Raw genomic sequence first — 17,192 nt, forward strand, 5'->3', positions numbered from 1 at the left:
GGAAGGAAGGAAGGAAGGAAGGAAGGAAGGAAGGAAGGAAGGAGAAAAAGAAAGAAAGAAAGAAAGAAAGAGAGAGAGAGGGAGAGAGGGAGAGAGAAAGAAAAGAAAAGAAAGAAAGAAAGAGAGGAAGGAAGGAAGGAAGGAAGGAAGGAAGGAAGGAAGGAAGGAAGGAAGGAAGGAAGGAAGGAGAAAGAAAGAGAAAGAAAAGAAAGAAAGGGAAGGAAGGAAGGAAGGAAGGAAGGAAGGAAGGAAAGAGGAAAAGAAAAAAGAAAAGAAAGAGAAAAGAAATACCCTGATTGTACCTTGGGAAGTATGTAAATCTAGAACCATTGTTTAAATTCCTGAAGAAGTTCCCTACTTTTGAAAACAAATGTGATTAATTCTTTTATAGTGTATCTATGTGTTTTGTGAATTCAGATTTTTACATTGTAAGTTTTCTTAACATGTGAACATTCTCTGTATTATTTTTTTCCAGAATAATTTTTTCCGAGATACTTTCACATAGGTATCATCTAAATCCATCTGCCTCTAGGATATCCCTATGAGGTAAAAAGGGCAGGAATTACTACTCTCATTCTGTGAATGAGGAAGCTCAGACTGAGGAACGATGGGGTAATTTGCACTAGAACACCCCCAAAACATCAACGCCAGACAAGGACTAAACACATGGACTTTCCCTACCAAACTCTATTATCTGCACTCCAAAGGCTTGCTTGCTCTAGACCATACAGCCAGTCTTGTTATAATTCAATGGGGGCCAGAGAGAGGTAGGAGCAGAAGAAATAGCCAAGGCAGGCTGGGCACTGTGGCTCATGCCTGTAATCCCTGGACTTTGGGAGGCTGAGGCAGGTGGATCACTTGAGGTCAGGAGTTCAGGACCAGCCTGGCCAACATGGTGAAACTCGTCTCTACTAAAAATACAAAAAAAATACAAGTAGTGCATGCCTTAGTCCCAGCTACTCAGGAGGCTGAGGCAGGAGAATCACTTGAGCCTGGGAGGCGGAGGTTGCAGTGAGCCAAGATCATGCCACTGTACTCCAGCCTCGGTGACAGACTAAGACTTCATCTCAAAAAAAAAAAAAAAAGGAATTGCCAAGGTAGACCCAACCCCCATATAACTTAATAATCATAGCTAGCACTTACCAAGCAAAGAGGAATACAGTCTCATCATTGAGAAGGCAAGGTGAATGGGAGATGTTTGGACGACAAATTTACAATGAAGGCGACCAAATTCCAGGCAGGGCTGGACAAGCCACATAAACATGTCATTGACCTGAGAGTAGAAAGCGCCATGAGACTTGGAGACATTATCAACAAGTGAGTTAAGACCAAGAGCTTGGTCTACCTTGTGAGGCTAGAGATACTTGTTAGACTGCTGATTTTGCATGTAGGTGCCTTGGGGAAAACCTACGGACAACAAGACCCCTAACCCAGCTTTCTCCTTCATGGTCCTAAGACTGTGTTGCTCACAGGCCACGTTAACTCAGTTTCCCACCCGCATTCCACTGCCCAGAGCTGATACTCAGAGAGGCTTGGAAACACTCTGGGTCAGCTACGGGACCTATAAAATGTATTTAGGACCCAACTACTGTATCTGCCTTTGTTTCTATAAAAAGTACTAGGAATTCTAAACAATTAATTTACAAATGACTGTTATACATTAGTGGGGGGGGGGGACTCCTGTATAAATTAGTCAAAGAGAGTACTGAGATAATTTGGGGGCTCATTTTCAGTAGTTCACCACATGTATGGGTAGGTTTATATGTTCTTATTTGGGGGTACCATGATTCTTGCCTCTAGCCTCTGGCTCTCCAGTCCATTTACTGTTTTAAAAAGTTATCTGAGTTGCTTTTCTTGTAATGCTTTTTAAAATCTTTGTTATACTTTTTATTTATTTATTTAGTGTATCAGTAGTTTTTTTTTTTTGAGATGGAGTCTCATTCTGTCACCCAGGCTGGAGTGCAATGGCGCCATCTCAGCTCACTATAACTTCTGCTCCCCCGGGTTTAAGCGATTCTCCTGCCTCAGCCTCCCTGAGTAGCATGCATTACAGGCACATACCACCATGCCTGGCTAATTTTTATATTTTTATAGAGACAGGGTTTCACCATGTTGGCCAGGCTGGTCTCAAATTCCTGACCTCAAGTGACCCGTCCACCTTGGCCTCCCACAGTGCTGCCATTACAAGCGTGAGCCACCATGCTTGGCCTCTGTTATACTTTATTTGTGACTTTCCCTATACACTTTATTTTTTTAGTAGTAGGCAGGCCATCACTAAATAAACACACACTTAGGTGTGGCTCTATATAGATAATATATGTATGGATGGATGCATTTATATATATATATATATATATACAAAATACAGGTATACATGAAAATGTGGTATATCCATTCAGTCAACAAATATTTATTGAACATCTACTAATTTCATGGTAGTAGTGCTGGGGATAAACAATGAAAAAGGTAGACAAGGAGCCGTCGTGAAGCTTACGGTCTGAGGGGTAGGGAAGACAAACAATAAATAACAAATCCAGCAGGGAAATCAGTAAAATACCTACAGATTATGCAAAGTTCTAGCAGAAAACACAAAGGTGTTACGAAGAACAGAAAGGGTTTAAATAGGGTAGCTAGCAAAGGCTTCCTGGAGGAGGAGATTTTTATGTTGAGAACTGGATGATGAGGGTGAGCCATCTCTGAGATAAACTGGGGCAAGATTCCCAGGAAGAGGAATAAAAAGAGCAAAAGCCTTGAAGTGGTGAAACTGGTCTTGTCTTGGAAACAAGACAGGACTGCTAGAGACTGCTAAACTGAGGCTGAGGAAGAGTAGGCGATGAGATTGCAGAGGCAGGCGGGGCCAGATCACATAGCCTCATGGCCCTGATAAGGAGTTAAACTTTAATGCCAGGGACACTGGGGAGTCCCTAAATGACTTTACATATATGGGGACTGGGAAGGTTTTGGGGTGTGTGTGTGTATGTGTGGACTGGTGCTTGAATGTGCATGTGGATCTATACTTGCATTTACATATTATTCATGTATGTAAGTGGTGACAGACATGGAGCTGTCCTACATAATCCCCCAGAGAGTTTCCGTGGTGGGAATAGACCCTTCTTGGATTCCTCAGTGGGAGACTTTCCTAAGCATTCTATTAACGCAGGGGAGGGCAAGAGGAACCACAGACACCGCCACTCCCTTCCTGTTTCCAGGTTGAGAGTGTGGTCAGATACCTGCCTAACCTGACTTTCCCACCTCTTTAGAGAAGAGAGTGGTTGCTCAGAGTAGCTGCAATGAAAGCACTTCTTTATCTTTCTTTCTTTTTTTTTTTTGAGATGGAGTTTTGCTCTTGTTGCCCAGGCTGGAGTGCAATCAATGGCACAATCTCAGCTCACTGCAATCTGTCTCCTGGGTTCAAGTGAGTCTCCTGCCTTAGCCTCCTGAATAGCTGGGATTACAGGCATGGGCCACCACGCCTGGCTAATTTTGTAGTTTTAGTTGAGACAGGGTTTCTCCATATTGGTCAGGCTGGTCTCAAACCCCAACCTCAGGTGATCCGCCTGCCTCAGCCTCCCAAAGTGTTGGGATTACAGGCGTGAGCCACTGCGCCCGGCCCAATGAAAGCACTTCTAACTGGTTCCAGCTCCCCCAAGGTGGGAGGTGCAGAGTCCAGGTTACAGGGATGGGAAATGCCGCCACAAAAAGAAACACGGTCCATTTTTAGAGAATCTTCTAGAGACATTTCTGCTACTGGGGCAATGAAGAAAGAGGTGACAATTCAGCTCCTATGAAGAATATTCCTCAGCACTGTGATTCTCCAGTGGGGAGCCAGGAAGCGATGGGGAAGGAGGAAGAGGAAGGAGAAATTGACTGTACCACCCCATGCCCACCATATGGAGAAGAAAGTTGGAAAAATGGTAAGCAGCCAGGAAACAAGATAACTGGGGACAACAAGAGAATTCCCGGCCCCTTCTTGCCTCCTGGGACTATGACGGTGAAGATGTACCTAGAAGACCCTCGAGATGAAAAGCAGGGAGACAGGAGGAGGGGAAGGAGACGGATCTGAGGGTCTCACCAATTCCTTGTGCTCCTCAGTGAGACTGGAGGGCAGGGTGTCCATGTAGGAATCCTTCAGGGGTTTCCAGCCCAGCTGATGGGGTTCCATGTAGATCATCCCACACCTGGGAAGCACAGAGGACAGTCTAAGTGCTCAATAGTTTGTTACCAATACGGGTTAACATTTATTGAGCATCTACCGCATGTCAGGCACCATGCTAGGCATTAATGGATCTTGACAATAACCTTTATGTAACCATATGGCCTCCCTTATCCTAGTCCCCTGGGTTTACCCACCTTGAATCTTGTGTTCATCTGCCCCTTGATTTCTTTCCTTCTTATGCAGTTTTATAGCATTTCTATATGTTCCTAAAATGTTTATTTGTTTGGAGACAGCATCTCTCTGTGCAGCCCAGGCTGGAGTACAGCAGTGCCATCTTGGCTCACTGCAACCTCCACCTCCCAGGTTCAAGCAATTCTCATTTCTTAGCCTCCTGAGTAGCTGGGATTACAAGCATGTGCCACCACACCTGGCTAATTTTTTTTTTTTGTATTTTTATTATAGAGATGGGGTTTTGTCTTTAGTAGAGACAGGGTTGGCCAGGTTGGTCTCAAACTCCTGGACTCAAGTGATCCACCCACCTAGGCTTCCCAAAGTGCTAGGATTACAGGCATGAGCCACCATGCCTGGCCTGTTCCTAAAATGTTCATATTTTAATTTCAGTTGTTTTTAACAATTTAAAAGGAGTACCATGCTACAGATAATATTTTGATCTTACTTTTATTATTACTATATAATAATAATATGACATATGATAATAGCATATAATATGCAGTATATATTAGTATATAATATAATAATATAGTATATATATTTATAGATATATCATTACATTATCTATATTATCTATATTATTGCTAAAGATTTTGTCCTTAATACAGTTACTAAGATATATCCCTATAGTTGCATGTCAGTGTAGTTCTTTTGAGTACATTATTACACATATTACAGTTTCTGATTCTATTATGCTTTATTAATTCACTCTTGTTTTTTTTTGTTGTTTTTTAGACGGAGTCTTTCTCTGTCACCCAGACTGGAGTGCAGTGCTGTGATCTCGGCTCTGCAACATTTGCCTTTTGGGTTCAAGCAATTCTCCTGCCTCAGCCTCCCAAGTAGCTGGGATTACAGGAACCCACCACTACGCCTGGCTAATTTTTTTTTTTTTTTTTTTTTTTTTTTTTTTTTTTTTTTAGTAGAGAGGGGGTTTCACCATGTTAGACCAGGCTGGTCTCCAACTCCTGACCTCAGGTGATCCACACACCTCAACCTCCCAAAGTGCTGGGATTACAGGTGTGAGTCATCATGCCTGGCCACCCGTTTGCTGTCATTAGTAGCCATTTGGGCTGTTTCCAGCCATTTGTTACTGTGGGTTGTGCCGCTATATTTTTGGTACAGATCTCCTATTGCACGTGGCAAAAGTTCTTCTTGGCTCTATACTTATGTCAAACTGTTTCCAAAGCACTTGCTGGGTTTTAGACTCCTACCAACAGTGTAGATTGAGGGCTGATTTTATGACAAATCTAAATGAATGAGAAATAATAAAATCCTAAGCAAATTAACGCAGAAACAGAAAACCAAATCCCATATGTTCTCACTTATAAGTGGGAGCAAAACATTGAGTACACATGGACACAAAGAAGGGAACAATAGATACGGGAGCCTATTGGAGGGTGGTGGGTGGAGGGAGGTGAGGATAGAAAAACTACCTGATTACCTGGGTAACAAAACAATCTGTGCCCCAAACCCCCATGATATGCAATTTACTCATGTGACAAAGCTGCACATATACCCCCTGGAACCTAAAATAAAAAATGGAAAGAAAAATAATAATAATATAATCGATCCATGAAACCTTCATCACATTTGTGGAATTTGAGAGCTTTCTCTTCTGCTTAGGGTGAATGGGGCCACATTGTCCCCCAGGGTGCCAGTGAGGGCTGCCTGACCTGCTCACAGTGGCTGGAGAGGCTTGTTCGAGATCAGCTGGCTCGAAGATCAGGCTCATCTTGGAGTTCATCTGGATAATTTCTCCGCTCATGAGACACAGCTGAAAGTACAAAGCAGAGGGTAATGGACAGGGAAGGGCTTAAATTCCATCTGCAAGTAAAAGGCCTCAGTACAGACAAAGCTGCTTTGAATTCATTCCAGAAATATTTCTTGAGCACTTACTATGTCCCAGGCACTGTTCTAGGTGCATAAGATAAAACAGACAAAATGTCCTGTCTCTTGGAGTTTACATTCTCCTTGGAGAAGACAGACAACAAGCAAAATATACAGTGTAATGTTTAAAATGGTGAAAAGTGCTCTGGAGAAAAACTAAGTAGAAGAGGGGGTTGGAGAACCCTCAGTCATGGTCAAATGAGCTGCAATTTTAAAAGGAAGGCCAGGAAATCCCTGACCTCAGATGCAATCTCAGATGAAGAATTGAGAAGTTATCAGACCTCGCCAAGTTCCCCGGTCCCTTTCTCAATATTTAACATAGAACCTAACTGCACAGCCACATCCTGTTTTTATCTGCTTAAGCCTCTCACAAAATACCTATATTTGAATACCTACATGGACCAATCCATAGCATGAGAGACAAAAGCCTTTCTATAAATCCTTTCTACTTTTTATTTGTTTTTGGGACAGGGTATCACCCTGTCACCTAGAAGTACAATGACACAATCACAGTTCACTCTATCCTTAAATTTCAGGGCTTAAGCGATCCTCCCACCTCAGCCTCCTCAGTAGCTGGGATTACAGGTATGTACCTCTACACCTAGCTAGTTTTTTATTTTTTGTTTTTAGATTAAATCAATGTTTTAATAATAATTAAAATAATTTTTTTTTTTTTTTTTTTTGTAGAGACAGGATCTCACAATGTTACGCAGTCTGATTGCAAATTCCTGGCCTCAAGTAATCCTCCTGTCTCTGCCTCCCAAACTGCTGGGATCACAGGCATGAACCACCATGCCTGGCCCATAAATTTTTTTTTAGAATGGAATACAAGAACCCAGACACAGTGGCTTGGCTTACACCTGTGATCCCAGCATAGCACTCTGTGAGGCCAAGAGAGGCAGATCACTTGAGGTCAGGAATTTCAGTCCAGCCTGGCCAACATGATGAAACCCCAACTCTACTAAAAATACAAAAAGAAAAAAAAAGTATCCAGGCATGTTGGCACATATCTGTAATCCCAGCTACTGGGAAGGCTGAGGCAGGAGAATCGCTTGAACCCAGGAGGCAGAGGTTGCAGTGAGTCGAGATCACACCGCTGCACTCTAGCCTGGATAACAGAGGGAGACTCTGTCTCAAAAGAAAAAGAAAAAGGAAAATCATCAGAATTCTTGTGTGTAGTAGGTAAAATTCTGTAGGAAGTAGTGCAATTACACAGGAAAGCCTTGGAATATACATTACGTCAATGGCCTTGCTTCCCACTCACCAAAATGGATTCCAGTGAGACGTTTAAGTCATAAGAAAAGGCTTGAGGCCCTAGGCTCCCAGGGAAGAAGAGGAAATACCACTGAATCATTCTGCTCATTCTAATTTGTGATTAAAAACTTCCCTGCACCTTACTCGGCCTACGTCAAACACAACTTGAAACAGATCACTGCCTGCATCCTCAGGAAGATCACAGCCATTAAGAGACTGACACCACCAACCGGGTCATCTCTGAATATCAAGAAAAATAAAACAGACCCACACCGGTGACTGTAGTTTCATTTATACCCAGAGCAGAGGAGAACCATTAGGAAATTCACTGATTATAACTCTCTTGACACTTCTCATGTCAAGACCAACTGATACATCTGTACAATTAGTTTATATAATACAGTCCATATCATGTAATAAAACATTTCCATTTTTGGATGTTATATAATCAAAATTATGCACATGCTATAATTAGTGGATGTGTATAATTTGGATAATTAGGCCTTTCGTTGTTGAGCATGACTCACTCTTAGTCTTGTGACATTTAAACACAGTTAGAAAATATATCTTGATTTGATAATGATGTATATCCAGTGAAGGAACTCTTCCTTGAAATGATGATAAATTTTATTTTAAACAGTTGTATAGCACTTGCTATATGCCAGGCACTATCGGGAGAGTTGTATAAATAGTAACTTCTTTAATCTTCCTAAAAGTATAAGGTAGACACTATTGTCCCTACTTTACAGATGATGGAATTGAGGCATCAAGAGACAAAATAGCTTGTCTGAGGTTACGTAGCTGGAAAGTGGCAAGGCCAGGATTTGAACCCAGGCTGTCTGGTTCCAGAGCCCAAGATCTTTTAGCCACCATACGTACTGTGGCACTATACTTACCGTGGCACCACTCTCCTTATTTTTCCAAAGATTGGTGGTATTTTTTCAAAGGTTGCTATCTTTTCCAAAGGTGCTGGCATCAGTTTGGACTCCTGCCTCTACTATTGAGCTATGTTGTATTGGGCAAATTATATAAATTCCATTCCATATGTCCCCCCCACTTTTTTATTTGAGACAGGGTCTTTCTCTATTGCTCAGGTTGGAGTGCAGTGGCACAATCAAGGCTCATAGTAGCCTTGACTTCCAGACTCAGGCGATCCTCCCACCTTAGCCTCCCGAGTAGCTATGACTACAGGAACTCACCACCATGCCCAGTTAATTTAAAAAAAAAAATCTTTTGATAGAAATGGGCTCTCACTATGTTGCTCAGACTGGTCTTGAACTCCTAGCCTCAAGCAATCCTCCTGTCTCAGCCTCCCGAAGTGTTGGGATTACAGGTATGAGCCTACAGGGCCCAGCCCATGTGCGTTTTTGCAATGTGACCTGTCTACCTCCATCAAGAGGTGAAGTCTGTTTTTCCACTTCCTGTCAGGACTTGTGACTTCCTTGATCAACAAAATGCAGAGAAAGTGATGCTGTATCAGTTTCAAGCACAGCCCTTAATGTCTTGAAAGCTTCTACTTCCTGACTCTTAGAAATCACCTACCACATAAGAAGCACCACTACCAAGACACCACCAAGTGAGAAGCCCAAGCCATGTGAAGTGGACTGGAAGAGGAGTTATTATTTTTAGAAAGACAGAAAAAGAGGGAGAAAGAGGGGCTGAAATTGTGCCACCAGGCATTGAGTGAAGATGCCATCTTGAATGTGGATTTTCAAAAGAATTAGAGACCAACTGGCCAGCTGAGCCCTTTCAAAATTCCCAGCCCACAAAATCATGAGAAAAATAAACAGTTGTTTTAAGCCATTAAGTATTAGGATGGTTTGTTATATAGCAATAAGTAACCAAAACATATCCCACAGGTACTATGTATGTGCAATCTCATTTAATTATCAACAACCTCATCTTATTACTACCTTACTACAAATGAGAAAACAGATTCAGAGAAGTTATGCAACTTGCCCAGTATAACACAGCAGAGCTAGGAGGCCAGCACCAAGGCTCACTATTCAACATTGTCTCTAAACATGTTTAGCTTACCAACTGCAAGTACAAACAGTGCATCACTCATGAATTGATGACTATTATTCTCCTGAGGGCATTTATTCTTAGTGTAGTAAACGTATATTTCCATATAGTTTTGATCAATTGCTTACTTCAATATAAGAGTTTATGTTCCACTCATGGATAAGTGATCTCAGGCTCAGTACTTACCTTTTTATTGTCATCCAGAACAGTGTTCATGTTTTCAATCCAAACAGCATCCACTGGCCCATCAAATATAATCCACTTGCGATCATCAGAGGATGAGGACGCTTGCTCCCGGAAAGCATTGGCAAGGACACCATCTGTCCACTCGTGGCTCACTTGATCAAAGCATCCATACAGCTGCCCCATCGTGATAGCTTTGGGGTTGATGATCTTGTACTCCACTGCAAACTCCTCCATCTGATTGGCTGGGCAAGAAGATTCAACACCAGTTATAAAGGCCCTGGTGAGACCAGAGCTTTAAACAAGAGATGATGTCATCTTGATAATCAATCAACTTTTATAAATATGCTATATGGGGGAAGTCCTTCTTATAAAACATGTGTTCAGTTTTTATAAAGATTGGGATCTGGGGCTAGGAGCAGTAGTAGCTCACATCCATAATCCCAAAACTCAGGGAGGCCAAGATGGGAGGATCACTTAAGCTTGGAAAATGGAGGCTTCAATGAGCTATAAGTGCACCACTGCACTCCAGCCTGGGCAACAGAATGAAACCCTGTCTCAAAAAAGACTGGGATATCTGGCCAGGCAACTTACATTATCTGGTTATTATAGCCTCTAGTTTCTCACCATACTTTCTTCCAATCCTCATTTTAAACAGGGCAGATGTGCCAGTCAGATCCAGGACTACTTGCCAGCCGCGGTGGCTCATGCCTCTAATCACAGCACTTTGAGATGGTGAGGCGGGTGGATCATTTGAGGCCAAGAGTTTGGGACCAGCCAGGCCAGTACAGTGAAACTAAAAATACAAAAATTAGCTGGGTGTGGTGGTGCATGCCTGTAATCCCAGCTACTCAGGAGCTGCAGCAGGAGGATCGCTTGAACCCAGGAGGTGGAGGTTGCAGTGAGCTGAGACCATGTCACTGCATTCCAGAGACTGGGCAGCAGAGTGAGACTCTGCCTCAAAGAGAAAAAAAAGAAAAAAAATCCAGGGCTACAGAAATCTGACTGCCCTCACAGAACTCAAGCAGGAAGGGAGAGTGACGCCATATTATCAGCCCTCTATGTACCTTCTTTCATGGCTACCCTAAGAATCTTGGCTTTTCAAACTCAAGCAGGCTGAAGAAAGAAATTTAAAAAGAGGGGGGTGGCAGTGGGGGAAAGAAATTAGAAAAGAACGAAACAGACCCTTGGCTTTGATTTGAGATGAGGAAACAGGAAACAGCAGACAGGTAAAGAGGTTCTGAAAAATGATGGTTACTTTTCTGTCTCTGAAGGGCTAATTTAGCCCTGAAATCTTTCTTGACAGCTGAGTAAGTGTCATTTGTTCCCAAGAAATACACATTACTGGAGTATTAAAATTCAACCAGACCATACAGGCCGATGGAAGGCACAATATATATATTTAATAACAAAAAAATAATGACACAAAAAAATAACAAATCCTTCAAAGTAAGGGAAGAAAGTTGAAGTGCTTGAGCCATGAACTAAATAAAGAACCACTTCTGGGCCAGGTGTGGTGTCTCATGCTCGTAGTCTCGCACTTTTGGAGGCTGAGGCCGGAGGACTGCTTGAGCTTAGGAGTCAGAGAGCAGCCTGCGCAGCATAGCAAAACCCCGTCTCTACAAAAAATACGAAACTAAGGTGGCATGGTGGTGCATGCTTATTGTCCCAGTGACTCGGGAGCCTGAGATAGGAGGATCGCTTGAACCCAGGAGGCAGAGGTTGCAGTGAGCCGAGATCATGCCACTGCACTATCTCTAAAAAACATTAAAAAAAAAAGAACCACTGCAGAATCCTGAGGCAAACACAGTGGTAGCCTCCTTTTTTTTTTCATTCAGTTTCTTAAGGTATATTAAAATGCCAAAAATATGTTATATTTTATTATATTCTATTATTTTGAGACTGGGTCTCACAGGGTCTCACTCACCAGGCTGGAATTGCAGTGCAGTGCGCAATCATAATACACTGCAGCCTCAAATTCCTGAGCTCAAGTGATCCACCCGCCTCGGCCTCTCGAAGTGCTAAATTATGGGCATGAGCCACTGTACCTGGCCTCAAAATTTTTACTTAAATTTGAAATACCCAAATTAGTTATTACGGCTAGGATAATCCCCAAAACATAACCTCAAAAACCCACTCATCAAATGTTATTAGAAAGAAAATTTAAATAAAAAACTTGAAGCAATACATGCACAATAAGGAAATGCTTTTTTAAAACTACAGGTTTATGTTTTTAAAAACAAGACAAAACAAACACACACACACAAATAAAAAACACACAACTGTTTATCTGGAAATAACCATAGCTTCCATTTGTTGAGTAGGTACAGTGCTCAGTTATTTGCCTGCATACTGTCACTTAATTCTCATAACAACCCCATTTTACAGCTGGGAAAACAGAGGATAAGACAGGTTTAGTCATTTGCCCAAGTCTGAGTCTGATTCAAAAGTAGAGCTTCTAGGCCGGGCGCAGTGGCTCACGCCTGTAATCCCAGCACTTTGGGAGGCTGAGGCAGGTGGATCATGAGGTCAGGAGATCAAGATCATCCTGGCCAACATGGTGAAACCCTGTCTTTACTAAAATACAAAAATTAACTGGGTGTGGTGGTGCGTGCCTGTAATTCCAGCTACTCGGGAGGCTGAGGCAGGAGAATCGCTTGAACCAGGGAGTCAGAAGTTGCAGTGAGCCGAGATCGAGCCACTGCATTCCAGCCTGGCGACACAGCAAGACTCTGCCTCAAAAAACAAAAACAAAAAAACCCCACCACAACAAAAGTAGGGGCTCCTATCCTTTACTTTAAAAAGGAAGGAAAGAAGAACAGAAGGGAAGGAGGGAAAAAAGTAAAAGGAAGAGAATGGGAAAAGAGGGGAATAGAAGAAAAGAAACAAAACCACACAATGATTTGTTTTTAGACTAATTTTAAGGCCAATGAAAAGAGTTTCTCTTTCATTAGGGGACCTTGGAAAAACCACTGCTCAGCATTTGAGAAAATTCCTCCAGCCTTAATGATATGCATATGAAGTCCCTTGTTATTATAGAAGCGCCCTACCCCCACCCTTTATTTTCTGCTTGCAGACATCTGTGTGCCATGTTCTATTTCTAGCTCTGACGTCACAATCAGGGCCTGACAAGACTAGCAGCCTGGCGTTATCGCCATGGAGCCAGCCAACTGATTGGGGAGTTCTGTCCTTCCTGGCAGCCAGGGATGTGAGCTTTACCTGCATATAAATCGCCGAGAGCTGCCGCCAACACTTTGTAAGCAGAGGTCTTGCCGCCCATGGGGTCTCCGACAATCATAAAGCCATGTCTCACCAGCATCATTTCATAGATCTGGGAGGAGACATCATTCATAAATTAAGTTAATCATTGCTACTCTCCCCCATTGTGAGTTAGTCAGAAGTCAATGAGGAATGAGGGGTCAGAAGAGGATTCTCACAGTCGCTTCTACCTCTGATGAACTACAGTTCTTTACATGGTCTATTGTTTACATATCTTTCAGATGAACAAATATATATGTGTGTGTCTCAGATTATTTAAGGGATGGGAACTACCATTTGCTCTGTACCTGTATATGTCTATCGGTTAAGGATCAACTGATAACCCAAATTATTTAATCTACTCCAATATCATTAACCGCCTTTTACAAATGGTAAGACTGAACCCAGGAGAGGTTAAATACTTGTCCAAGTTCAGGAATGATGGAGCCAGAATTTGCAGACAGGGTTATTCAACTTTAATGCCTTTAATATTTTCATGACGCCATTGCCATTTACTTTTAAAGAGACAAAATGGCAGTCATTTTAGCAAATTGTGTTTCTCCTGGAAACTTGCTTTCCTGAGATCTAACTGCTGTTCTGATACGACTGGAACTCTTCTCAGTAGGTGAACATGTATTTTCTGAGCCAGGCTCCATGCTCCATGCTGTAAAGCATAAATGGTCTTCCATGCAGTATTTGCCCCCCACCCTTAAGAATCAACAGCTATGTGGAAGCCCATTTCTTAAAATTTTTTATCATTCTCTGTCTGTGACAAGTAGACCATGATAATTAAAATGCAAATGCTTTGGTCATTTGCATTTATGTGAATTTTATGATTTAAAAAAATTTCTTCCTTTAGACTGTGACTCCCTCAGAGATAGGGAACACAAGCGGCTTTTTATTTTGAAGCTTAAGTTTTTATTATTTTTCACCTTGGAGATGAGCAATAAGAAGCATCTAAACGAAGGCAGTGACAATGGGAGTGGCAGAGAAAGGAACATATATCATTCAGCAAATATTTGTTGAGCACCCACTGTTCTGGGTGCTGTAGACAGAGCAGAGAACCAAACAACAGAACCCCTAACCGCTAAATAGGGTTGACATTCAAATAGGTTTGAAAGCCATTTCAGATTGAACAAAGATGGATGGAGTTGTCTGTGCATCAGAAATAAGAGAGGAAAGCGGGGCTTGGTAGCTCACGCCTGTAATCCCAGCACTTTGGGAGACAAAGGTGGGTGGGTCATTTGAGGTCAGGAGTTTGAGACCAGCCTGGCCAACATAGTGAAACCCCATGTCTACTAAAAATACAAAAATTAGCCAGGCATGATGACACATGCCTGTAATCCCAGCTACTTGAGAGGCTGAGGCAGCAGAATCACTTGAGCCTGGGAGGCGGAGCTTGCAGTGAGCTGAGATCATGTCACCGCACTCCAGCCTGGGTAATGGAGGAAGACTCTGTCTCAAAAAAAAAAAAAGCAAAAGAATAAGAGAGGAGGCCAGGCGCGGTTGATTCAATCGCCTATCACCTTCCCCCTCACATTGAGACATCAATATGTAAAAGGGCAGGTAGCTCCAGATACCTTGTTTTTAAAAATATTGCCTTGTTTTTGTAATTTGGCACTAAGCTATATGAAAGTTCATCTGTAGGTCTGCAAATGACTTTGAAATACATCAGAAAGTAAGATGGATGGATAGATAGATGAATGGACGGATGGATAAATAATAAAACAAATAGTATAAAATATAAAGTGTAAACTCTAGGAGGTGACTACATGAGTATTCTCTGTATATTTCTTTTCATTTTTCTGCATGTTTAAAATTTTTTATAATAAAATATTGAAAATTAAAGCTCATGCCTAGTTAAAGAATAGTCCTGCAAAATCTCAATCATAAATTGGGGTTCAAAATCCGGTTAAATGAGTTGTATCAAAAACTAGCTCACTTGATCATATAATAGGGAAAAAAATGCTGATTTTTACCACAAGGCAGTACGATCTCAGAATCTGAAGACCTGGGTCCTACCTCGAACCTCACTTGTAACTCACACTATGACTTTGGGAAATGATGATGCCAATGGTGCTGACGACGATGATGGAGATAGTTGATAATGATATAGCATCAGGTACTATGTCCAGCACTTTACACACCTCTTCTCTCAAAATTACTCCATTTCACAGATGACTGAGGGTAAAAGAGGTAAACTAATTTGCCTAAAATCTCACAGCAAAAAACTGATGGGATTTGGGAGGCTGAGGTGGGTGGATCACCTGAGATCAGAAGTTAGAGACCAGCCTGGCCAACATGGTGAAACCCTGTCTTTACTAAAAATACAAAAATTAGCCAGGTGTGGTGGCAGGTGCCTGTAATCCCAGCTACCCAGGAGGCTGAGGCAGGAGAATCCCTGGAACCTGGGAGGCAGAGGCTGCAGTGAGCCTAGATCGTGCCACTGCACTCCAGTCTGGGTGACAAAGCAAGACTCTGTCTCAAAAAATAAAAAATAAAAAAAATTGATGGGACTGAGTTTTTTGGTTTTGTTTTACCTTCCTCCCTCCCTCCCTCCCTCCCTTTCTTCCTTCCTTCCTTTTCCTTTCTTTCTTTCAAGTAGGGGTTTCACTCTGTCACCCAGGGTAGAATGCAGTGGCGTGATCATAGCACAATGCAGCCTTGAACTCCTGGGCTCAAGCGACCCTCCCACCTCAGTCTCCCAAGTAGCTAAGGCTACAGGCATGGACCATTATGCCCAGCTAATGTTTTACCTATATTTCTTCACAAGCACCTCTGATTGCTGTCAATTCAATCTCAATCTTCTACAAGTCTTTACTGTTTGCTGGAGTCAGACACATTTATATGAGTTAAGAAACCAACCTGGATAATTTTTCCTATAAACCAAGGTACTGGCTGGAGTTTCATCTTTTTGATGTTATCATTCAGCACTTTGAGAAAAACTTCATAGTCTGGCTTTGGAAGAACAACTCCAGGAAATAAATCAGATATAATTCCCTGTTTAAAAGAATTTAAAAGAAAGTGAAAAGGATAAGTATCAGATATGTGATCTCAACATTTTCTTAAAATGAGATGTAGCAACAATAGATATCTTTGAAAAATTCCAGACCTCATTTTTCTTGCACCAAAACTTGTCTAAAATTACAAATGTCAACACTATTTATAAAACATAATTTCTGCCCGGGCGCAGTGGCTCATGCCTGTAATCCCAGCACTTTGGGTGACTGAGGCAGGTGGATCACCTGAGTTCAGGAGTTCGAGACCAGCCTGGCCAACATGGTGAAACCCTGTCTCTATTAAAAATACAAAACTTAGCTGGGCAGCTGAGCATTGTGGTACATGCCTGTAATCCCAGCTACCTGGGGGGCCGAGGCAGGAGAATCGCTTGAACCCAGGAGGCAGAGGTTGCAAAGAGACGAGATCATGCCACTGCACTCCAGCTTAGGCAACAGAACGAAACTCCATCTCAAAAAAACAAAAAACAAAAAAAACAACCAAGCAACCAACCAGCCAAACAAACCCATAATTTCTCTCCCAGTTAATTTTAAAAGTCAGCAAATATTTAATAAGTCTGGATTATTTTCCAGTCATTGTACTAGGAATGAACAAGATAGTCATGACTTCTGTCTTTATGAAGCTCAGAACCTGGCAAGTAAGATTAAATTAATTACATAAGGAAACTAATTAGATTGGATAAAGACACTTATGTATACCCAATAGCAAATATAATCCTATCAGTGAAACCATTTTTATTAAAAATCAGGCAGAAATGTTTGCTATCTTTCACTCTTATTATTTAACATTTGCAGGGTGGGTGTCAGGTGCAGAGGTGCTGGCCAAAGAAGGGAGGGTGTCAGGAGATGGAAGAGGACATGGAGAAGGCACCAAAGACAACATTTCATCTTCCAACATTGAGCCTTGGTCCTTGGCCACGTTCCAAACCACTACATACCTGAAACAGAGGGACATCTTGTGCTAAGAACTTAGCCAGGTTTACATCAAGCAATGCCCGGAGCAGGAGGACACTTTCATTCTCCTCTGGATACTTGAGCTTCAGGTTTCCTGCAGCAGTAAGCACAGACTTGACAGCACGCATGCCGTAGTCATAGTGATGCTGAGAGGACAGTTGCTCCGAGCACAGGCGGTAGGTTGCGACAATCTTCTGGGCGAGACTGGGAGGGCAAAGACATGTATG

The 17,192-nt window shown here is 42.1% G+C and overlaps 1 protein-coding gene across 4 annotated transcripts in view; it reads right to left on the reverse strand.

Annotated features, from left to right (window-relative positions):
* The window catches only part of DNAH3 (dynein axonemal heavy chain 3), a 202,834-nt gene that overhangs the window by 81,610 nt on the left and 104,032 nt on the right, over positions 1–17,192 (reverse strand). For all 4 annotated transcript variants that reach the window (XM_032242887.1, XM_032242886.1, XM_032242888.1 and 1 more), the window contains 7 exons: positions 16,950–17,169; positions 15,860–15,994; positions 12,956–13,067; positions 9,740–9,981; positions 6,061–6,161; positions 4,073–4,178; positions 1,144–1,273 (listed from right to left, as the gene is read on the reverse strand). In XM_032242887.1, coding sequence (XP_032098778.1) covers positions 1,144–1,273; positions 4,073–4,178; positions 6,061–6,161; positions 9,740–9,981; positions 12,956–13,067; positions 15,860–15,994; positions 16,950–17,169 — 1,046 coding nt within the window. The remainder of the gene's footprint in view (positions 1–1,143; positions 1,274–4,072; positions 4,179–6,060; positions 6,162–9,739; positions 9,982–12,955; positions 13,068–15,859; positions 15,995–16,949; positions 17,170–17,192) is intronic.

The sequence above is a fragment of the Sapajus apella genome, unplaced genomic scaffold (genome assembly GCF_009761245.1).
Source record: "Sapajus apella isolate SASKATOON/1434 unplaced genomic scaffold, GSC_monkey_1.0 scaffold51, whole genome shotgun sequence".
Lineage (NCBI taxonomy): Eukaryota > Metazoa > Chordata > Mammalia > Primates > Cebidae > Sapajus > Sapajus apella.